The sequence below is a fragment of the Helianthus annuus genome, chromosome 14 (genome assembly GCF_002127325.2).
Source record: "Helianthus annuus cultivar XRQ/B chromosome 14, HanXRQr2.0-SUNRISE, whole genome shotgun sequence".
Lineage (NCBI taxonomy): Eukaryota > Viridiplantae > Streptophyta > Magnoliopsida > Asterales > Asteraceae > Helianthus > Helianthus annuus.
This window is the reverse complement of record NC_035446.2, coordinates 82627546-82652921: the sequence shown is the minus strand read 5'-3', so window position 1 is coordinate 82652921 and position 25376 is coordinate 82627546. Positions and strand designations below refer to the sequence as shown.

The 25376-nt window shown below is 32.8% G+C and overlaps 3 protein-coding genes across 3 annotated transcripts; all 3 read left to right on the top strand.

The window, feature by feature from the left end:
• The first annotated feature begins 1224 nt into the window (after positions 1–1224).
• Positions 1225–2292, top strand: LOC118486505 (F-box only protein 8-like). The gene has a single exon (XM_035982993.1). It carries the CDS (start codon positions 1225–1227, stop codon positions 2290–2292), a length of 1068 nt encoding a protein of 355 aa, XP_035838886.1.
• A 6552-nt stretch (positions 2293–8844) lies between these two features.
• On the top strand, positions 8845–14732 carry LOC110906900. Its single transcript, XM_035982992.1, has 9 exons — positions 8845–8914; positions 9463–9702; positions 9807–10058; positions 10157–10595; positions 10699–11639; positions 11764–12550; positions 12763–12845; positions 13069–13247; positions 13314–14732. Exons 1-9 carry the CDS (start codon positions 8845–8847, stop codon positions 14730–14732), a joined length of 4410 nt encoding a protein of 1469 aa, XP_035838885.1.
• A 9776-nt stretch (positions 14733–24508) lies between these two features.
• LOC110906899 (leucine-rich repeat extensin-like protein 5) lies at positions 24509–25064 on the top strand. The gene is made up of 2 exons (XM_022151958.1): positions 24509–24701; positions 24790–25064. Exons 1-2 carry the CDS (start codon positions 24509–24511, stop codon positions 25062–25064), a joined length of 468 nt encoding a protein of 155 aa, XP_022007650.1.
• Positions 25065–25376: the final 312 nt, after the last annotated feature.

Below are 25376 nucleotides of genomic sequence, written 5' to 3'. Positions count from 1 at the left end.
CATGTTATAGTGGCCTTCGATAATGAGATGGCATCACCATAAGGGTCTTCACATTCGTTATCCCTACAAAAAAGATGGCACTACAGCGAAATGAATGAACCTAACTCTTAAAGATCTCCCATAGTCACTTTAAATACATTATATATATATATATATAGATATATAAATTTCATATTGAATAAGTTTGTATTTTCAAAGTTAGTATATTTCTTGTACAGTCATATTATTAGTCAATTTCAATACATTATATAGTTTTAAACTTGATCTTACTAATTTATAACATAATCCACGATATATGCAATAGAACCGACCAAAAATACATGGGTATCAACACTATATATAGGAGATATTTTAGTAATATCTCTCACACAATATATCAGTTATTTCTATTCCTTCATCACGAGTACCAAGGAAACTTTTCATCTTCAAGAAGTTCATCAAAAAACCTCTAAATCTTCATCGGTAATTTCATGTATTTTTCATACCTAAAATGTTGTTTGTGTATTATTTTCATCTTATTTACTTTAAATGTAAACCTTTCCATGTCCGATTATGTATCTATACATGCAATCTCATACATGAATCTTTTCTTTGTCTTCATCTATTATTTCTGGTTAAATGATTGATTACATCTCCGATTGGTGTGTTTTTTCATCTTTTGTACTCGCAATTATTTGTTATTTATGGTAATAATCTATGTCTTCAATCGTATACAATTATTTTGTATAAGATTATCTCGAATCATATACTTGGATAGTATGTTTTTGTTGATGTTTTATCTCTGATTAAACCCGAAACCAAAACAATATTAGAGATTGTTTGGTCTGGATGATACTAAGAAATGTCTTCATTGTTGTACAATGGAATTTTGTTTATATAGTTATGGTACAGTGATCGAAAGTATTTGGTTTGACATAAACTTATTTGAAGATTTCGTATTTTTGTTAATGGATTCTGTTTTGATTAGGTTTACTTTTAATGGTTAGATTTGGCGATTTTATATAAATAGTATCTATTCTTTTAATGTATTTTTTTTGTAATATTTTTTTAACATCCTGTTTGCAGTGTTAAAATTGTTCTACTATGGTTATTGTATGAAATTTTACTATTATAAAATATTTGCTATTCAAATGATACTTCTGAAGTGTTTATACAACAAGTCTTTATACGATCGTTCTTTGTTCAATTTTTTATTTTTTTTTTGTTTTCAGCGTATTAAGGATCATGGATCGTATTGGTGATGACATGTTGTTTGAAGAGATCTTATCGAGACTACCTCCAAAGGTAGTTTCTCAATTCAAGTGTGTTTGCAAACAATGGTGTTATGAGTTATCTACACCAAAGTTTGCTTTAATACATACACGACGACTTTCAAACTTACTACAAAAGAAGCTGCTGTCTTTGGATGAACATACCATTGTCGTTGACGACATAGTATCTAGCAACTTGGAAGTCGATACCAGAAAAGTCATCACTTTTCCATACGATGTCCAGCCATCAAGACTAATAATTATAGCTTCGTTTAACGGACTGATGTTAGTTTGCATTAGGAGGACTGATGCGAATCAGCTCGTTCTTTGGAATCCAACGACTAGGCGTTTTAAGTTGATATCGGACGACTATTTTAGTCGTTATTTTGGTCGACATGACGATACGGGTGGGATGTACTTTGACGAGAACAACGATCTGAAGGTTCTTCATATTAACTGTTTCGCAGGTGCAGTTACTGCTCGTGTATACTCACGACATAATGATTCATGGAGAAATCTGAGTTTCATCAAAGGATGTCTGTTAGGTTCAAACTTTTATTCATGGTCGGCTGGAATTTATTCAGGCAAAACAATTTATTTCACTGCTTCTAATTACTGGATTCCTCCTGGTGAATGTAACATTGTTGCTTTTGATGTTGTATCTGAATCGTTCAGTATTCTTCGTTTTCCCGAACGTATTCAAGCGAATCCTTGCCAAGTGCATTTTATAACAATTTCGAACAAGCTCCATGGCATTCTTGTTCGATATTCTGATGAGGTAATTGCAGAATTGGTGAAATATGAAGATGATGATTGGATAACGGTTTTTACTTTCAGCAATGCTCGCAAAGTTCAACAATTGGAGCCGCACCAAAGGATGAATATAATTCAAGAGAATAAGTGGTTGATAACAAGTATTTGGGGAGATACAGTTGAAGTTCAAATGTCCAACGAATCTTTGAACTACATTCAACATGTTGACAGCTTTAACGGACCTAAAGGTGCATTATTTCTGGAGACAATCGTTTCGCCTTTCCGTTAGGAAAATGGATTTAAATTGAAAGTATTTTCTCTTTTGTTTATCGAACTATGTAATTTGTTTTAAGTGTCTTGTGTTTTATCTTTTGCTTACTTTAATATTAAAAGAATTAAGTGTATTACTTTTAATGTTTATTTTTGTCCAAAAATTTGGTTTATTAAATTACATATTTTAACATACATTGTGGTAATATGCCTTCTTTAAATAATTAATTACCGTAATTGAATTTGAATCAATCAAAAAAAAAAATTACAAAACTTGTATAGTATAATCTCTATATATTTTATTTTTAAAAAATATAGATATTATTTTCTAACACCACAATTATCGTTAAACATTAATCTCCAAACATTATTATAGTTATATTTCACTCGTAACCTAAAAGTTAATAATTCCATAGCAAACTTTAAACACTCATGGAGGCCAAATTGGAATTTGACTTAAACCGAATAAAAGATTTTGTTAGGAAGGGAAAGAACACACTAATTAGTTTACTAATTTTCTATATGTATTTGTAATTCAAATATAATTTTCCCTATCGTGGATGTTCCAACTTATATTCCTGTTTTCGAATTGATTAACGTTGATTAACCTCAATCAGTTAAAAATTTGATGATTAAATGACACTTTTTAAGAATCACCATTTTGATACCATTTGACATATTATTAAAAGTTTACAATTTGTTCAAGCAGTCACAAAGATGTTGCCCCATTTTGAGAAGAATATTTTTATCACCTTATACAATTATCATAAACTAATTTTGTATTTCAAGTTGATAACTCTCGCTGGAAAATTACCCCGTCTCCCAACTTAATGAAGTTATATATAAGACAATCCGTAGTGGGGCGTAATTTTTAAAAAACATGGCAAAATAACGCCTTAAAACGCCGCCAACCCCATTACATGGGGCGTTAAACTTTAATAATTTTGAAAAAAAATCCTAATAGCGTTTGAAACAAAACGCCCAAAACCCAAATGGGTCCAGAAGTTTCTTTTTGACTAACCAATGTGGGGTGACTTTAGTGGTCCACGTGGTTCCAAAAGTCTTATGTTTCCTTTTATTTATCTTTTTAATCAAACGGAAGGGGGTATTATGGGGCATTATACCTACTACTCCACTTCTGCTATAATTCCCCATCGCTGACTAGGACGCCACGTGTCGAAGAATGCCCCATGAAGGTGGCATTATAACCCACTACCACTACACATGGTCTAATAGACATGCTAAATAAGGTATGATGTGTCATGTTTAAGTGGCCTTGGATATTGAGATTGCATCATCTTAAGGGTCTTGATATTGGTTATCCCTACAAAAAGGAAAGCACTACAGCCAAATGAATGAACCTAACTCTCAAAAATCTACCGTACTCACTTTAAATACATTACATTTATATAGATAGAAATATAAATTGCATATTGTATAAGTTTGCATTTTCAAATTTAAAATATTTAATGTACATGGATACCAATATTAGTCACTTTCAATACATTATATATTTTTTAAATCAAACTTACAAACCTTTGAGATGTATCCGCGAGAGATAGCACCATACCCGACCCGCCCAACCATTTTTATCCGGACACTTTATAAATAGATATTTTAGTAATGATAAACAAAAATCTCACTTATTTCTAAATCTTCAACACAAGAACCAAGGCATACTTTCATCTTCAAGAAGTTCATCAAAAAAAACTCAAAATCTTCATCGGTAATATCATACATTTTCATAGCTAGCTTTCCATCGCCGATTATGTTACCTTAGATTCAATCGCATACCTGGATCTTATTTTTGTGTTCATCTTTTATTTCTGGTTAAATGTTTGATTTCATATCCGCTTGGTGTATTTTTTTCATCTTTTTTACTCGAAAATTTTTGTTCTTTAGGGTAATAATCAATGTCTTGAATCTTATACGAGTTTTTTGTATAACATTGTAAGAGTATATAATCTTAGATACTAAGTGTTTGTTGATGTTAAATTTGTCTCTGATTAAACCGGAAACCAAAACAATAATCGAAATCGTTTGGTCTGTAGTTTAGTAATCTATGTTTGCAATCTTGTACTTTTATAAAGTTGTTTATATTGTTATGGTACAATGATCGAAAGTATTCGGTTAGACATAAACTTATTTGAAGATTTCGTGTTTTTATTAATGGATTTTGTTGTGATTAGGTTAACTGTTAATGGTTAGATTTCATGATTATATATATACATTTTTTATTTATAATTTTTTTTTATATTTTTTGAACATCCTTTTTGAAGTATTACAATTTTACTATTATCTTTTGCTTGTATAAATATTAAACTAATGGTGTCATGTTGAACGCATACGTAGGAACTTGAAATGGTTTATGGATTTGCTGCTCGTGTCCATAACAAGGACAGAAAATCGTTGGTTAGTTTTAATCTTATAAAATTTTGGACCAACATAATTCAATTTTTAATTAATGGTCGTTGATTATTCATGTTATAATTAACATTAACATTACATACTGTGTTTCTTTATAGAAACTTCTGGCATTATATGGCGACTGGATTAAAACATTCAACTACCCATCTAAGAATGCTGTCATCCGCACTGTCGATGGGATGATTTTCAAAGTAAAAATTATTAAGATTGCAGGCGACTACTTTCTGTATAACGGGTGGCTTGATATGGTCACGTCTTTGAAGTTACCGTCATCTGCCTGGGTGGTTTTCCAATATGAAGAAGCTTTATCTTCGTTTCGTCTCATCTACTTTTATCAAGACATAAATCTTGCGCCGTCTGAGTATTTCTACTACCAACCTGGAAATCCTTGGGACCGTGATAACTGCATGGTACTTATCCCATTTTAAATTCTATGTGTTTAAAATTTTGAAGTGAATAATTGTTTTGAACGTTTGAACTTATATATGTTTGCATATCACTTGTAGTATGTGAGTAGGTTGTTTGTTGATCACAAGATGCTTTCAACTTGTCCATATTATCCTGTTGTGGTACGTTCCTCTTGTAATCGGAAATGGTTCGTTCGTATGGATATTTTTGACAATGATATCTATATTACAACTGGTTGGAATCGAATCAAGAAGGAGATGTCTATTACTGATCATCATTTGGTCGTTTTTGAAATGCTTGATTTGCACACATTTGAGATGAGTGTTTTCTGTTGCAAACCCACCCTACTAACTCTACCACCAGAACTTTGTGTTGTCAAAGAAGAGCCTACAAATGAGGTGATTGATATTTCTGATGATGATTTGCCTAATCCCATTCCGGTAGTTGGTGTTGAAGAGAGTACGGACGATGAAGTACCGGTTGTATTTCGCGTTGACAATCATTATGTAAGTTTTTGAAATTTACATATTCATTCTGCAATTGCATGTGTTGTTTTGTATTCATTATAAATCGATGACCCCTATAATAACCAATTTAAATATTTAATGATTTTATTGTTATTCGTAGCGACTAAAAAAGAAGTGGGCACAGTTGCACGGTTTGGATCGTAAGAGGGATTTGATTATTAAGGACTCTGCTGGTTTGACTTGGGACGTGTCAATTGGTGTCGAGCACTCTGAAGGATATCCGCGCTATAACGTGACTGGTATGAAGAATTTTGTTCGAGACAAACAGTTAGTCAAAGGTTCCGAATTTCATATGGTTTACGTCAAAAGTAAAGGTATCTTGATTTACCGTTGACGTGGTGGTGCTTGATCGGATGTGTTGGTGGTTAAAAACAGTATTCTTATCCTTTTGTGTTTACTTATTAGTACATTAGCCGTTTTTGTTGGTATGCTACTTTAGATTCACTAACGACATGTTCAGACAGTTAGTTTTGCATGTTATGTACATGTTTTAGTATTTTCCCTTTCCGACTTCCTCAATCATGTTTTCTAAATCTTTTAACTTTACGGATTTGGAATGTTTGAGTCATGATGTTATGAATGATAACTGTTCGGACGCTTGCTAGGTTGTCAAACTTACTATGATATTGTTACTATAGGAAGATTCTAATTAATTATCTATCAATCAACAACCAATGTTTTAAACTTATAACACATCCTAATTTTTCTAAAGTCTACAGTGAATCCTGGTTAAATTTTGGTTGCTCTATATTTTATGGCCTTTTTTAAAAATCTATATATACACTTAAATAAAAGACGAAGTTTTGGTGTTCATTTAAAATTAATGTTAATACACATACACATGGTTAATATATATTTATAAAGTTTTATGATATAATATACCTTTTCCATTATTTTCCTAAATTAAGTATATGCGAATACACCTGCCAAGTTTAATTATAATTCTAAAATTATTGTTCTCATTTTTGGAATGTTTTAAAATTCGGTAAATTAGTTTATTGATTGATGATAATAATTATGAGCAAACTAATCCTTGTCTCAACAATTATGACAAATTCGAAGATAACTTTGCAATACTTTTCAAACATATTATTAACATATTAAAGAATTATAATAAACATAATAATTAATTTCTCATCTCACATATTCCTAGCATATATCTATCCCAATTATATCATCTCACATATGACAAAATCTTGTAATGAATGATATATATATAGATTCCTTTTATAATTCTTTTTTTTCATATAAATTAACAACAATGTTTTCATTCAATACATATCAACTTCTATACTTTTTTTCTGTTTCTTCTATAAGGTACTATCGAAATATCTTTTGTAATACCTACTCTCTTTTGATTTATGATAACGAAGTACTTTAGTTGGTTATTATATGTGTGTTTTTTTTCCTAGGTTTGCTTGTATCATGGAGAATATGCCATTTGAATTGTTGGTAATGGAAATTTTTTTTAGGCTCCCTCTCAAATCAGTTGTTCGGTTCAGAAGTGTATGTAAAGATTGGTATGAAGCACTAACAAGTTTTGAATTTCTGATGAAGCATTGCACCCGCGTTAATAATAGATTGGTAATATATTTTTTTCCATATAATAAATCGAATGAAATTTAATTTGCTATATTTATATTTAACACTCCTTGTAGTTATTGTCAAACTATTTTCGAAATTTGTAACAGGAAAAGCTTCTTGAAGAAGGCATCCATCCTGATCCGTTTCTCATCTGATAATATGAGGGGGCCGTATTTTGTGTCGAACTGTCTTCTGGGTTTTTCAATAAATATCTGTTTTTTATATTTATGGATAATATCGTATTGGATTTCGGTTTTTTATGTTTGCAAAATGTTCGGTGTTTTATGTTTTCATTATCTTAATTCAATGTGACGGATTTCTTATAGCGGTGTTATATTTCAGATATGTTCTAATTTTTTATTGGAAAGTAACAAATAATACATAAAAAAATGGTGTACTTCAAAACTTACTTTGGCCATTATGAAAACACTATTTTTGCCTATATAACATTTATACATAATCAACCATAGCCCAACTTACGTAAATAGACCCATTTTTTCCATTATAACAAAAAAACAAACAAACTCATTAGTCAAATTAATTTACATATTATGTGAACTTAAGTTTGTAAAATGGATGAACTATAAATTTTACATATATTTTCGGGTTATTTTATTAATATTAAAAATATATTAAATCACTTCACAACTAGAAAAGCAATCGAATTTTTTGTTTCTACAATATTTAGTCAACCTACCCTATGAGTTATATATAGATAAAAGACCATTATATGGAAAGAATGCAAAACCTTATTTAATTTAAAAATTGGCGTGTATTATTTTATACTAATTGTAAATACAAGTATTTAATAATTCTTTTAATTACAATATTCTAATTAAAGATCACGTATTTTTTTTTGAACGTAACGAAATTTTTAATATTAATTAGTTTAATTTACTTCCTTATATATTATGAATTGTAATTATTAGTTATCCTACATACGTTATATAAAAAAGTTCATTGTGTGAATAAAAGTAGTTATCATTTTTGTTATTCATCAACCACTTACTTGAATTCCTTGTCAAAGCATCGAACACTATCTTTCTTTCGTCTTTAGCTATCCTTTTTCTTTTATTCGTTGTCATACCAACGATTCTACATAACCTCATTTCTCAGGTATCTGCAAAACTCTTATTATGTTATATGTTCATGTTTTAAACATTGTTAAATTATAATATCCGATGCGCGTAAAATTGTTTTTTTAAGTTGAATGCAATACAGATTCCTGATCATCACCTTATATCATCCAATCATTCCATATTCGCAAAACACACGGTTACGTAAGTACTAATAACCTGTACATATGCAGATTTACTCATATTACAGATTAACCATAACCTTATTGCATCACACTAAACCAATTGAGTCACCTATTACCTTCTTATTGTCAATTTTATTAGGTTCCATCCACATTTCTTATATCAGCAACTGTTTTCAAGTTACAAACGTGAAGTAAAAAATGTAGTCAAACTTCATACGAATTGGTTATGCATCATTTTAGGGCTTTTAACAATTGCCTAACCGACCTATTTAACACTTTATTATATTTTGATTTTGTTATTCCTTTATATCATTTTATTATCAATTTAACGTATGTTGTCTGCTTTGACTTATGAATACAGCAAATGGCAAGTAAGAGAAGATTTAAAAATACACCGTTGATTGATAATACTTTAGTCGGGGAATCATCTAACAGTAAGTTATTTTAGTACAATTGATTTTGTTAACAATTACAATTACATGTATTCCATTTGATATTAGTAATCTCTATATATACTCACACGTTACAAACTATGTGTTTAGGTACGCTTCCAAGAACACCGTTGTCCAATATTTCCAATGGTAAATTTGTTATATTACAAGTATTTATTTATTATTGGATCAATATAAATTCAGTTATTGTACAATATAAATATATTTCTATTTTGTGGACAACTTTTAACCACTAATCTAGGTATATCATTCGGTCATACACCTCAAACAGTTATTGGTATGTTATATATTTAATTTTTTTCAGTTATTTAACGATTTCATATCGTATGTTGTGCTTATTGATTTTGTATATACATAATTTATTAGGTACAAATGATTCAGTTTCGATAACTTATAACTCAAATGGTATGTCATATCTTAAACTAACTTAATATATGTTATCTCATTGACTACACTTCTTACGTTGTTATATTAGTTTGTTACACGAATACGATCTAATCTATAGAGTTTTATTAAATTGAATATTTCAGGATTACTTGCTAAAGAAAGAAGAAAAATGCGCAAGCTCTATCTTGATAGCAAACGTTCGAATTCAAAGAAACAAACTACTGGTCCTTTTAGTAGAGGATGCTCAAAAGTCAATAATCGGTCTCAGGTCATCGACAAAGAGAATTATAATTCAAATATTTCTTCATCATCTAATAATTTTCACACAGTGCGGAACTTGAAATATGTAAACACATCAGCATCATCAAGTACCATCACGACAAGTATGTTATCTCATCAACTTTTATTTCTCATTATAGTCTATAAATTTTTATACTTTATGTATTGCTAAATATATCTCAGTACCTACTATTTTTTTATTCAATAGGTGGTCTTCCTTTGAATAACGAATTTACCACTTCTACAAGTACTCGGTTTTCTATTGTTTCAAACATTGTTACACAAAGCAGTAACTCCATTGGTCAATCTTCTTCAACGTTAACAAAGCTGAATTCCGGTAAACAAAAGCTTTTACCTAAGAAACGCCGTATTGATCCTATTCCAATGTTAGATCTTACGTCTGATGATGAGAATGTAGTCTTTGCTCCCATCCAAGACCCTTGTAAGGGTGTATCGACAGGTTATACTAATTCTGAGTATTTGTTCTTTATTTATTAGTTACATAAACTGTATTCGTTAATTTATTCATTACTCAGTGATCAATTTGTTTTATGTTAGATTATTTGGATCACGGTAATCAAAGCCTTAAATGTGAGATGTGTGATTCATTGTTATGGACTGACGAAGGTGGTAAAGGGAGAATTACATTGGGTAAGTTAACCTATAGCTTATGTTGTGGTTATGGAAAAGTGGAGCTTCCGGATTTGAAAGAGCCTTCTTCAATATACAAGGATCTATTTGCAAATTCTAATGAAAACAGCAAGTATTTTCTAAAGAATATCCGTCGATATAATTCTATGTTCACATTCACATCCATGGGTGGAAAAGTAGATTCAAGCATCAATAGTGGGAGGGCACCTTATGTATTTCGTATAAGTGGACAGAATTTTCATTCATTAGGTGGTTTGGTACCTGCACCTGGAAAACAACCAAAGTTCTCCCAGCTTTATATTTATGACACTGAGAATGAAGTTTCAAATCGTAACAAGTTGTTCAGGTATTTCATACCAACTATTGTTCTTTTTATTTTTTTTATTTACCAATACACAGATGTTATGTTATGTGCTAAATTTAGTTAACACGTCTTTCTTAATCCACAGTGACTCCACAAATAAGTCCGACTTGCATTTAAAGCAAATAGATCTTCATCTCATAAAGTTTTTAAAAGACTTCCTGGATAATAATAATCAGTTGGTTAAAAGTTACAGAATAGCAAGAAACCACTTCAATGATAATCCTAATGAGAACTTCAAACTTCGTATCATTTACAAAAGAGATCTTGATGGTCGTACTTACAACTTGCCTTCATCTTCTGAAGTTGCTGCATTGATTGCTGGTGGTATCCAAGAAATAGTTGACCATCGTGATATTGTTGTTGAGTCTCACACGGAAGGTCTTCAACGAATAAGTGAACTTCATCCATCATATCTTGCACTTCAGTATCCAATTCTTTTTCCCAAGGGTGATGACGGATATAGAATAAACATTCCTCATAGGGATGGTATAAGTACTTTAAAGAAAATTAGTCCCAAGTGTACAATGAGAGAATTCTTTGCTTATAGAATCCAAGATCGATCAACTTCATTTTCGCTAATATTAAATGCCCGCAGATTGTTCCAGCAATTTTTGGTTGATGCATATACCATGATCGAGAGTGAAAGACTTAATTATATCCGTTTTCAACAAAAACATCTTAGGTCTGAATCATACACAAATCTTCAGAAATTTAAGAATGAAGGAAAACAGGATCTATCTAATACTGGTGTACGGTTAGTACTACCATCATCTTTTACTGGTGGGTCTCGGTATATGCAGCAAAATTATCTAGATGCTATGGCTATTTGCAAATGGTTCGGGTATCCTGATTTTTTCATTACGGTGACATGTAATCCTAAGTGGCCAGAGATTATCCGATACCTTCGAAATACTTCTATTAAGCAAGAGGACAGACCAGATATTATGTGTCGTTTGTTTAAGATGAAACTGGATTCAATTATAAAGGATTTGAAGGACAAGAAAGTGCTTGGAGCACTAAGTGCAGGTATAAATACAATGTAAATATTATTATTATTTTTATTTTTATTATTAATATTATTATTATATTATTATTATGTTTAGTATGAAATTCTTACAGTTACTCTAATATTATTAATTTTTTTTTGTAGCGGTTTATACTGTTGAATTTCAAAAACGTGGGTTGCCACATGCTCACATTTGTATATTTTTGAAACCTGAATCCAAGCTTCTCTCCGTTGATCACGTAGACAAATTCATATCTGCTGAGATACCAGATAAGATTCAAGATCCCGCTCTTTATGCTCTTGTATCTGAGTTTATGATTCATGGTCCATGTGGAAATGCAAATCCGAATTGTCCTTGTATGGTTGATAATAGATGTTCAAAAAAATTTCCAAAAAAATTCATTAATGAAACAATTACCGATGCTGAAGGTTTCCCTGTATACAGAAGAAGAGATAATGGAAACACCATTATCAAGTCCAAAGTTCAATTGGACAACAGAAGTGTCGTTCCATATAATCCGCTTCTTTTGAAAAGATACCAAGCTCACATTAATGTAGAATGGTGCAATCAAGCGGGTTCTATCAAATATTTGTTTAAATACATTAATAAAGGTCCAGACAAAGCATCACTTGTGGTGTCAAATGGAGACGGTACAGATAACCAACAAACAGCAAAGGATGAGATCAAAGCTTATTATGATTGTAGGTACGTTTCCGCTTGTGAAGCTTCTTGGAGAATATTTGCAAATGAAGTTCACTATAGGTTTCCTCCAGTTATGAGGCTTCCTTTTCATATGGAAGGTCAACAAAATGTTGTTTTTGGTGCCGAAGACGATATTGAAGAAGTGTTGGACAAGCCATCAGTCTCTTCATCAATTTTTTTAAAGTGGATGGAGATGAACATAAATAATGAGGAAGCACGGAAGCTTACGTATGTTGAGTTTCCTACAAAATTCTGTTGGAAACTAAAAGATAGAAATTGGGCAGAACGTAAAAAAAATTATTACAGATTGGACGCATTCATTCTGTTTCCCCTGCTTTGGGTGAACCATATTTTCTTAGAATTCTTTTAAACAAAGTCAAAGGACCAAGATCCTTTGAAGAAATTAGAACTGTTGATGGCCAGTTGTTTCCAACCTTCAGGGATGCATGTTATGCAATGGGTTTGTTAGACGATGACATGGAATACATCGAAGCTATTAAAGAAGCGAGTTTTACGGGAGATGGTCATTATATTCGTGCATTGTTTGTCACTTTGCTGTTGTCAAACACATTATCAAGACCTGAATTTGTTTTCGAACAAACATGAAAATACTTGGGGGATGACATTTTATACAAAACGAGAAAAGAAACAAAGAACAAAGGTTTGTTTTTGATTTATTCAGCATAATACTATTCATACTTAGTTTTTCCCACATTTTTTAAATGGCTTTACTTTTTGCTGTACAGATCTTGTAATGTCAGATGACAGATTGAAGAACAAGACATTGGTGGAGATTGAGAAGTACCTCATTCGAAATGGGTCCTCTTTGACACGATGGCCAACAATTCCTTATCCTGATTACGATTCGTTTGCTGTTGGAAACAATCGTTTGGTTGACGAAGAACTCTCTTTTAGTGTTCCTCAGGTACAGAGCGAGTTAGATAGTCTAAAATCATCATTGACTGACGAACAACTATATGTTTATAATCAGATAATGACAGCCGTTGAAGGCGACAAAGGAGGTGTATTTTTTGTTTACGGATATGGAGGAACGGGGAAGACGTTTTTGTGGAAGACGTTAGCCTTAACCGTTAGGTCGAGAGAGCAGATTGTTTTAAATGTGGCTTCAAGTGGTATTGCTTCACTTCTAATGTCAAGATGTAGAACGGCTCATTCTAGATTTCACATCCCCATTAATTTAGATGAGAGTTCTATGTGTTACATAAGGCCCGATGGTGATGTAGCTTATCTGCTTAAACAAACTAGGTTGATTATATGGGACGAAGCACCCATGGTACATAGACATGCGTTTGAAGCTTTAGATAGAACATTAAAAGATATTTTTGTCGATAAAAGCAATTGTCAGTCTGATGTTTTGTTTGGAGGTAAGGTTATCGTTTTTGGTGGTGATTTTAGACAAATTCTTCCTGTTATTCCAAACGGAAGTAGGCAAAAAATTGTTAACGCTTCGTTGAGTTCATCCTATATATGGCCCCATTGCAAGTTACTTACTTTGACCAAAAACATGAGATTGACTCTTGGTGTTTTACCATCTACAGTCGAGTCGACAAAGAGATTTGCCCAATGGCTTCTTGATATTGGCGAGGGTAAAGTTGGAGGGGATAATGATGGTGTAGCAACTGTAGAAATACCATCTGATTTGTTAATCACAGATTCTTTGGATCCCATCGAAAGTTTAATTCAATTTGTATATCCATCTGTTCTTGAAAGATATAAGGATCGAGATTATTTTTCTGAAAGGGCGATTCTGAGACCAAAAAACGAGGTGGTACATGAAATAAATGATCGACTACTAGAATTGTTTCCTGGTGAACCAACAGAGTACCTGAGTTCTGATAGTATATGTGAGACGGAGAAAGGTATCGATTCATTCCAACAAGAGTTGTATTCACCTGATGTCCTTAATGGTTTAAAGATATCTGGTTTACCTAATCATCGTTTGGTTTTAAAACTTGGAGTTCCAATTATGCTTCTTAGGAACATTGATCAGCAAAATGGTTTGTGTAATGGTACAAGGTTACAGGTTACATTTCTTGGAAAGAGGGTTATAGAAGCTGAAATTATATCAGGTGCTAATGTCGGAACCAGAACATTCATACCAAGAATTAGTATGATTCCCTCCGACAAAAAAATTCCTTTTGCTTTTCAAAGACGACAGTTTCCTGTTGCTGTGTGCTTTGCTATGACGATCAACAAGAGTCAAGGCCAATCTTTATCTAAGGTTGGATTGTTTTTAAAAGAGCCCGTTTTTACACATGGCCAGCTATATGTAGCATTATCAAGAGTTAAATCAAGGGAAGGTGTGAAGATGTTAATTCTTGATAAGGATGGCAAACCTACCAACACAACAACTAATATGGTTTACAAAGAAGTGTTCACACACTTATGATATGTGTCTGAATTGAATTTTCATTCTAATAGCTGTAATAAAAATTACTTGAATTGTTGAGATTACGAGAATGGTTGTTATTAGTTGTTTTTTATCATATCACCTTACATATGTTGTTGTTTATTAACAGTAAGTAACCTCAGTGACTTATAATTTTATTGAAACACTACTTGAATAACATTTCACATATTCATAAGAGTATATTATTTTTTTAAACGATTTGTTATTGTTTGCATTTATTGTGTTAAGTTATTTCACTAATACATAACTATCACAAAGCAACATAAAATGCATAACATTTTTTGTGTGAGTCAAAGGGAAGTTGGGCCATTATGAAAACACTTTTTTATTTTGCCTGTAGAACGTTTGAAAATAATCATTTGGAGCCGAAGATATGATTGCCCCAATTGATTCAATAGAAACAAAAAAAAAAAAAAATACATTCACCAAACAATTTAAATGACCCATTATTTTTAACTTATTTTTGTAAACTTCATGGACTAAAGGCATTTCAAAATAATAACAAATCGAACAAACTTTCCTCATGCCGTTACCCCATGTAAAAAGTTAATAATTCTACGTGAAACCTTTAAACACACATGGACGCCAATTTGGAATATTATTCAAACCGAATAAAAAATATTTGTTAGTAAGGGAAACAATCCACTCATTAGTATATAAGTATTACTTATGTATTATTTTTTAATTCAAACATAAATTTTTCTACCCGCGATGTTCGCGGGTGATAGCCTAGTGGTTTATAAGCAATAAATGAATTCACCCTCACAATGACATTTATTTATACTATCCTATTATAGTAAATCTTGGGATCTGCAGACTATAATCAGATAGGTTAAGTTTCCTTCTTATAAATTATTATATAGGCTTTCGTATCATTTCACAAATTGATAAAAAGAAAGAAAACAAAATGGGTTTGAAAGAATAAGAGGGTAAAAATAAAAATAATGCAGTCGTGATTGAATCAAAGGAGAGCGAGAGAGTGTGGCGATTTATTTGGCTAACGCCGCCTCTTGTTCCAACATAAACCCCATCATGCGTCCAACATTCTCGTTCACAAGTTTTGAGTTACAAGAGTCGTTCAGAAGGTTGGAGCATCCACAACAAAGCAATGGTTCCATGAATCGACTTGTGTCACCTTTAAAGTAAGGTTTCAACATTAGGCTATGTATTTTTCACTCTTCTGCATTAGGGTGGTTAAGATCTAGGGTTCGTATGTGGTGGTCTGTTTCGATAGGGGTCACTAGAAGGTTACATACTAAAACATAAAGTGGTTAAGTTCGAGGAAAGTGTATAGGGAAATAGCCTTACTACGAGCCTTTGCACAACGATGCCCATGGATTGTTTAGGTCAAGTGGACCTATCAGAATTCGGGTTGGGCAGGTGACACCTAACCCAAGGAAACAAGTTAAGTTAAAAGTTAACTTGTAACTAAATTACTTTATAAAATTGATAGTTTTCTTGAATTATACATGATAATTAATTTTAGAGTTAAATGTCATTTTAGTCTGACAAAATAACCCAAATTACCGAGACTAAAATGTACTTTCTTGAATTATACTTGAATAAATTTAAATAGATGTACTTTCTCTTGGTTTTTTGGAAGTTTATACACTATCTATAAATAGGTAATTTATATTAATAAGTTGATAAAATAATAGACATGTTAGTAGGGTAAAGATCAAATAGGAAGTTAATTTTCTCTAGGAAGGATAGGAAGCCATAGGATTATGACATGTGGCAAATTTTAAAATAAAGAGAAAGGGTATTTTAGTCAATCCAACTCTTTCTTCTTCCTTTTTCAAAACCCAGTAAATTCAAAAACCCATCATTTTCAAAATCCACCATCTTCAACTATTTCTTCACTTTATATCTCAATAATCACTACATTATAGTGCGATTTTCATCACAAATCAATGATTCAGAACCCGATCATCGTGTTCTTCAGCTTTTTTTTTGAAGAAAACCCAGTTTAATTTCATATAAAAATCTCGTTTTTTCCGGTGATTTTGGAGATAATCACTCGATTCGTTCGATTCGAGCGTTGATAAGTGTTTCTATCATTCAAATTCCGTCAATTGATGAAGAAATCGGCTTCGATCCATGTAAGAAATTCTTTAATTTCATTTTCATGATCTGGGTTTTTTATTTAGTCATTGCGTTTTACGATCTTTGCGGGGGTCCGGGGGCGGCAGCCCCCGGTAGCGGGGTCCCAGGGGCGGCAGCCCCTGGCGGGGTCCAAGGGGCAGAGCCCCTGGCTGGGGTTGAGCTGCCAGGTCAGCTCGGAAATTTTTTTTTTCTATTAAATTGCTGTACTAAAAACGCATCAGAAAAATTAAATTTCCATAAATTGGCTCATTTCGAAGACAGTAATTCGTAGACAATTCAGACAGTTCACAGTGACAGACAGTTTTATGTGTCCATTGCGTTTTAGAAATAAGACAGTTCACAGTGACAGACAGTTCACAGTGACAGACAGCTATTGCGTTTTAGAAAAAAACACATTTTTAAGTGTTTTTAGTCATTGTGTTTTAGGTAAAACACATTTTTTAGGTGTTTTCAGTCCATTGCGTTTTAGAATGAGTCATTTTTAAGTGTTTTCTGGCCATTGCGTTTTACATATAAGACATTTCTTTGTGTTTTTGGTGCATTGCGTTTTAGGTAAAACACTTTTTTATGTGTTTTCAGTCCATTGCGTTTTAGAAAACAGACATTTTAAGAGTATTCTGGCCATTGCGTTTTACAAATAAGTCATTTTTTTGTGTTTTTGGTGCATTGCGTTTTAGGTAAAACACATTTTTATGTGTTTTCTGGCCATTGCGTTTTACAAAAAAGTCATTTCTTTGTGTTTTTTGTGCATTGCGTTTTAAAAAAATGTCATTTTTTAGGGTTTTTTTTTCATTGCGTTTTACGATACTGGGGTTTTTTCTATTGCGTTTTACGCAACTGGGTTTTAAATTTTTTTTTTCAAAATATAGCAATAGTATACTCGTTTTAAAGATAAAAAAACACTCGTTTTTTTGGTGCAATTTTTATAAAAAAATAATGTCGTATGAAAGAGTTATTAACGTTTAAAAAATGGGGGGAATTGGAGGAGAGAGAAACTATTGGCTTGGATTTGACTAGATTGCCCCTGAAAAAAGTCACGCGCCTCTTTTTTTACTTTCAATTTCCCTGATTTAATCTTAGCCCTTGATTAAGTAAATGGATGGTCAAGATCACTTCCTAGCCTTCCTAGCCAAATAAACTTCCTATTATATCTCCACCCCATGTTAGTAAAGGTTAATTAATCATTAAACTATATATGATGGTAAGGGAATTTGTATAGAAGTAATTATCATATTAATTGGAAAAACGCAACCAAAGTTTGTATAGCAACCTCATAAAATTCTTCTAAAGATACACATATAGTTTCCATGTCAAAACGAAGTAGTTCGCAACTTTCTATGCTCACTATCAAATATGTCGATAAACGATCCAAGATCATATGTTAATACCACATCCAACAATGTTTCTGTAACAATGAATGAGAAGAATATTCTTATTCGTGTTATTAACAATTAAGTACATGTTTGCATTCAACTTGTTGAAAGGCATAATAGTTGATACGTTTTGAGATGTTGAGCAGTCTCTCAATAATAGGGTTGTTCACTTTTCGATTTCAATCATTTTTTTAACGGCAAATTTGGATTAATGACGGGCCACTAGAGTATCATTGTGCCACCAGTGTAAATGGCTATCAACCATTACCATACTGTTCAAGTTTCAATCATTGTTAGTTTCATGAAAATCATAGTTTATAAAATCAAACCGACAACCGCATGTGTAAAAAGTGGCTTCATTCGGTAAGAACAACCATCAATGAAATTGTTCTCACAATTTCCTCTTGTGGTATGCGTTTTGGATCTCTCTTTGTGGAACCCTTGACATTCACAAGCTCATATTCATTTTCTTGTCAATCAAAAACTCCAAACTAGGTAGTTATAGATGCGTTTGAAACTAAAACATTGTTTAAACAAACTTGTTTCCTAAAAAATGTTATTTGAAACATTTTATGTTGCAAGTTGTTTCTTAAAAAAATGTTATTTGAAACATTTTATGTTTCGAAGCAACAAGTTGATTAAAATATGTTGACAAGACGTAACAAAATAAAATTTTAATATCTTGTTTTGAAAGATTTTTCATAAACTACTATTTGATCGACTAGTAACTATTTTTAATTCACGATCCCAATACAGAAAAAAAGTTCTTTAAAATATTGAAACGCCTGAAACCCGGAGTCTCCTAGTTGGATCATGCACAAACATCACAGTTCATAAACTGATAAAATTCATAACACATCACAACCGAAAACATGCAAACATAAACAATGGCGAAGCTTGAGATTTCCGACCGAGGGGTCGAAAACGATATACCTAAAAAAATTATAAATCGGGGGGTCGAAAACATATATACTTAAAAAATTCTATACGAAAACTACATACTGGACGGACACTACTGAACGAAAAGTCCGGGGAGTGCCACCCCCCCCCCCTTTCTATCATGCGCCCCTGATCATGAACTTTCAATACAATATCAAGAAGATTCAATCACAAATAAACGTCACAGACAACAACTACATCATTGGGGATGCTAGTCTTTAGCGGGAGAATGGAGTAGCTGCCAAGTGCTCATCGATGTTGAACCGTGAATCTACACTAAACTGATGTGCATGCTAAAGTCAATTAAATTGAGTGAGTTCTAGTTTAATAAACAAAATTTATATATAACTTACACATAACTTACACATCCGTAGGTAAATGGTTAAAAATTTGAAAACATATGAAAACTTAGCTTGATGGTATTTATTTATGTACATAAATATACTCATTGTATGTAATAAATACAATATTTTAAAAAAATAAAAACCACTCACAAAAATTTAATGATTTAGATTTGCTTTTTTTCTTCTCGCAATAACATTTTGTGATTAGAATGAATCTCACTCGTAATAATGTGTATGTAAAAAGTTTCCACCAATTGATGCTTTATCAAAGAATGGATTTGGAATTTTCGCAACAATCCATTACATCATGCTTGTTGTAATAGATTTAGTAAATGAATAAATGAATGTTGCTAATTACATTACATATACTATTAAAGATCAAACACTTCTATAGTGGTTTACGTGTGTTTTAGCCTTGTGCACAAGTCTTAATTAAAAAAACTGACGAGGTTGGTGTCCACCTCGCTACACGTCTTGACCAGAAATCATAATCAACCTTTAAGCCTAGGCGTGATTCGCTTTCTCTTTCCTCTCATGTCACCTCCACATCTTGCTCCAGCTTCTCCATCGCTATCGCTGTACTGATTATCTCAAAATTTGGTGAAATGGACCAAATTATTGGTGTTCATTGTTAATGTTCTTTGTTTTAGGTGAAAGTGATTGGAATTCATTGTTGGTTTTCTTTTAATTTTGTTGGAATAGACTAATCACTAATGATTAGAGGTGGTAGTGACTAGTGAGGGGGACAAAGAATCTAATAAAGTTAGCTTGATGCCACTCAAAAATTACAAAATCTTGATGGAATGTGAATATTGCTAATTTCCCTGTAAATTATTTTATCTGCCCAGTTAATAATAGCATCAAAATTGTTATTTGCTTATTCCAAATTCCTTGTGAATCAATTTTATGCTTCATGTCGATTTCTTTATTGTATCGACATAATGCTCTTTGTGTAACACCCTTTTTTGCTTTTAAAATATTTTTTAAGTTTATCAATGAAAATTAAAGTATGAAAAGTCCTAAAATTTAGTACTTTTATATATAGGAAAGTTTAATGCATTCACTTTCATTGACTTACATAAGATATGAAAAATTAGATTCTGATATAAAATATTTAACATAAAAAAATCAGAGTTATTATGTAAATAAGGTTTAAAGTTGATACGTAATATACACATTCACACCCACATTACTACGTTAGCGAATTAATAGTATGCAAGTACAAAAATACTTTTATTGGTAACACCCAAGAAAAAACATGTAAAAACCTTTTTAAAGAATTTAAGAGCATTCATATCCTCTTCATCAAATTCTATGAGAGGCTCCTTCATATAGATAGCGATTATGAGGGTTGTGAGAGGAGGATCTGTAAATATGAAAATAAATTATTCACCCCTTTAATTTTGTTTAATATTTTTGGAAAGTGATTGTGAGTAGAGGAAAGAAATGTAATGATAAAGGTATAATAAAAATATTACCTAATTGAAAAGAAGAGAAAAATATAGTGATTTTTAGTGTAAATACCGAGATAAAGATGGTGGATAGGATGTGAATGCTCTAACTTATAGCCACTGTAGTGCTACAACAAAACTACCGTAGCTTCTACGATACCTAGAACGCCTTTTTCACTATATGGTGACGGTGTACTGTAAGATGTAACATCCGTCAAAATCGGATATCTGAGATCCGGCCCGGATTTTTGCATAACCGGATCCTTTTCAAATAAGTAAAAATAAGAATTTTTAATATTTTTTATCATTTATAATATTATATTACTAAGTTATATCGTCAAGAATTACGTCGGATTAAAACCGAAACAAAAGCGGAGATTTACAGGTGAAACTCAGTTAATCCGGTTAGTAATTATAAAGGGATAAACTAACTAGGTTAGCTTTTAATTTAAACAAGTATAAACCTGAAGGGGTTGAAACTGCAATTAATTGAAACTTGTTTAAAGGTTAACAATGTTTGATAATAAAGTTGAAACAAATTACAAACTTGAGGGGGTTAGGGTGTAATTTTTGAAAAATCAATAAAAAGGAAAAAAAAACATGTGTGGCCCGGGAGTCGAACCCGGAACCACCGACCCAACAGGTAACATAACAAACCAAATGCATTGCACGTATACTTGCGATATATCTCGGTTCTTATTGAACATATACTCAGTTGGAACCTTGATTTAAAAGAATATAAAAGAAAGATGCAGGGGGCGAGATTCGAACTCGGATCCCCTTCACAGGAACCAAGATGCAGACCACTAGGCTATCAGCTTGTTTGTGATGCCACCAATCTGTCCCTAAACACCTCAGAGGTCACTTGGCATCATTTGGGAGCTTCAATTCAACTGCAAATAGCCTTATGCAAACTCCATTCAAACTTGCACCTTCAAATATTTCTTTCTCTCTATCTTGGAGTTGCTTCTGCTCTTAAGAGGCCTCCAACCTGAAGTCTAAGCTTTCGTTGAACACTTGTAAGTGTTCTTCCTAGTTCCTTTTCATTGATAAGCTAGTTACTAGCCGAATGTCAAGCAAATTGACTTTTGCTTTGACTTTCGGTTATGACCATTTCGTTCAAGCCAAAGTTCAAATCGAACATGGCTACGTGATAGTAATAATGTAGGTGTTAATCCCCTTTGAGGGCACCTTCTGAAGATTACATTAAGTTATAGAAATGACGGGTCAAAGTTTTATTAAATAAACGTCAAAAAACGCAGATTTTCATAACTAACGTTAAATGAACTTCTAACTATCGAAGCGCCTTAATTTTTGACATTATACCAGTTTATATAACATATTAGGACATGTTAGATCATGTCCAACTCATCATTTCCTACTTAGAGCTCGGTTCACAACCGAAACTCAAACAATTTGACTTCTGCTTTGACTTTCGATTTTAACCCGTTTAAGATAGTCTAGATACTGATTAAGGGTTGTTATATGATCATATTATAGTAGGGAATAACCCTTAGAGGTTATACTTTCTGATCATATAGTTTGTCAGTTTTATGCAAAGTCCATATATTATGCCTAAATAATACCTAAAATGCCCTTTTTGCGCATAGATTGATTTTGAAACATAATAAACATGTAATTTGAGTTTGAAACTGATGTATTAACATAATAAAACATATTTTGGAATATTGGACTTATCATAGACCGATTCTACCACCTGGTGCCTCATATACGCGTACGGTTGACTTATATAGCATAAATTATATAAGTTAACTGAATCGGGTCAAAACCTTTCCAAATCAGTTCTAATCAGAATGTATGGTTGTTTGACACATATTATACGAATCATTGTATTCATAAGGGTATAAACAACATTCTATCTGGTCTTAGCTTAATCTAGCGAACCGTACCTATTTATTAAAGTTAACCGGTCCAAGTCAAATGACTTGAAATAAGACCCGTTAACATTCTAACGGATCATAGTTCTGTTCATTCCAAACTAGGAGCCTCGAGTAAATTGCGCCTGTGTTTAGTTTGTTTTGATTACGGTTGTGCTTAATCATCTTTGATTTGTAAAGATAAGCTCAGGTAAATACTCTTAGCCTATTTTCCCTATACGGGCTTGGGATACGGCACTAGCCGCTTGCTCGAGTATTAATCATGTACGGGCTTGGGATACGGCACTAGTCGCTTGCTCGAGTATTAATCATGGGCAAATGATGCTTAAAATTTAAATAACCCATTTTAATCCGTTTTTCTTGACAACTTAAACATTGGGGGGTTAATGTGACTTTGTCCTAGATATCCTCAGCTCACTTAATTGCAAGTGGCCACGACCTAAGCACGGGGTGTAGGCATAGACCTAACAGACGCTAATGCTATTATATATTTTTATTGAAAATGTGGCGTGTCGGTTAATCATGTATCGAGTTTAGTTTCGGGCCCCATATGTATTGACAAGCATGTATAACTGGTAACAAGAAACATTACCTTGTCCCAAGTTATTTATAAAAATGATATACCAAATGGTATAAAAACGATTTTGAAAAGATTTTCAAAACGTGTCGGTTAATTGTATATACCAGTTGAAACTGACGTATTTTCAAAAGACTAAGCGCGGGTTAAATAGCAAATACGGAATAGGCTGGAGCTACTCGGTCTAGGCGTTATGGAATTTGCAAGTCCACGAAAGACCTATTAGTCTTAAGCTTCATATTGTTATTTCGATCCGCCTGTGGATCTTTTTAGTACACTTCAGTATGTATAATTCTTTCAAACATTTCAGACACTTGTATTTTGTAATATATAATTTATAATCTCATAATTCCGTTGTGCTATGTGAATTACTGATATCAATCGTCACGTATAAACCCCAAGTCCGGGCCCACTAGGAAATCAGGGTGTGACAGATTGGTATCAGAGCCAACTTTTGAGCAAATAGACACTAGCCTTTTGTGTCTATGCTCAAATATCACATATGCAGACTCCTTAGACTATTCTGAGTCTAGGCATTAACCTAAGACCACTCATATCTATTAGTTATTTGATTTTATTATTTGACAGGTAGACTATGCTGCAAAGAAGACGTGGAATGGGAAAAGGTCCCATGAGGGGAGGACCATCACAACACCTACCATCACCTTCTCGTCATTCAGACTATCGACAAGATTCAAGTGAATCATATTCCTTGCAACCGGCGAGACATTCAGTTTCACATCATTCTCACTCACACCATTCCCACCATTCTTGTTCCCACTCGCACCATGATTCATTTAACCAGCTCACTACATAAATTCACCCCACCCTAGTTAGAATCAACTTGATAACGATTCCGACCCGGAGATGCCTCCATTTGGAACAAATTTGCATCCTATTGAGTTATCTAGTGATATTGCATCATATAAAGGTTCACCTAACCAAGGTCCTGATGAGTGGGACCAATATTTCAACCAATTTACTTCTATCATACCCCTGAACATCAACCCTAAACACCTTCTTATCCACCTCCTCAAACTCCGCCACCTCCACAGGAGGATGTACAAATGGAGCAACAACAACCACCACCACAACCAAGGAAGCTTTGCACCGGCGCATGGATGTCCGTACGTTCTGGGCAATGGTCTGGATCACTTCCACCACTACCCCCAACTTATCCAACCATACCAGAGGACCCCCAAACAGGTGGACCCTCCAACCCTACTCCTATTGTGGAGCTACCTCAACCACCACCTACGGGTTATGATAACCCCATTCCCACATATCCCGATATGACCGGATATAATACTTAATGTAACCGCTACTGATTATAACTATTCTGCTCCAGCTTATGACCCCTATCTACAAGCGGTCATTCAAAACGCTTTATACCCACCTCCATTTCCTCTTACTTACCAAAACCCGGGCTATCCAAACCCCGGATATCCATACCCGGTTTTTCCGCAACCACAACCATCGCAACAACAATTACCGATTGAAGCTATCAATCAAGTGTTGGAACGAGCAGAACAAATCCAACAACAAGCAGAAAAGAATGAACAGAGGATGAGCAAGATATTCAAGAAACTCTCCAAAATAGTTAAAGGAAGGAGAGATGATTGAAGACTATAAGATTTTATCTTTCATTGTAATTTTTTTTATTTCCAAAAGTCCTTTATGGACATTGTATTGTGATCTCCTTCCAAAAGTCCATATTTGGACATGTATTGTAATTCATTTTATGAAATTTTGATTATCTTTTAAATTTTTCTTTGCAATTATCCAAACGTTCATTCGATATTTTAATTCAATCTTTAATTGAACTGCCATAAATCGATAAATCTTTTACTAATGGTTTGAAGCCATATGGCAAGCCAAAATACTAGCAAATAATTATGGCGGTAGTGACAATGTGGTGCACACCGACTGAATAGG

Coding starts and splice junctions, on each gene's coding strand:
- LOC118486505 (XM_035982993.1), top strand. CDS start 1,225: ATGGATCGTATTGGTGATGACATGTTGTTTGAAGAGATCTTATCGAGA.
- LOC110906900 (XM_035982992.1), top strand. CDS start 8,845: ATGGCAAGTAAGAGAAGATTTAAAAATACACCGTTGATTGATAATACT. Junction 9,703..9,806: donor ATCAAGTACCATCACGACAA/GTATGTTATCTC, acceptor TTTATTCAATAG/GTGGTCTTCCTTTGAATAAC. Junction 12,846..13,068: donor AGCGAGTTTTACGGGAGATG/GTCATTATATTC, acceptor TTTGCTGTACAG/ATCTTGTAATGTCAGATGAC.
- LOC110906899 (XM_022151958.1), top strand. CDS start 24,509: ATGGAGCAACAACAACCACCACCACAACCAAGGAAGCTTTGCACCGGC. Junction 24,702..24,789: donor ACCTCAACCACCACCTACGG/GTTATGATAACC, acceptor ATTCTGCTCCAG/CTTATGACCCCTATCTACAA.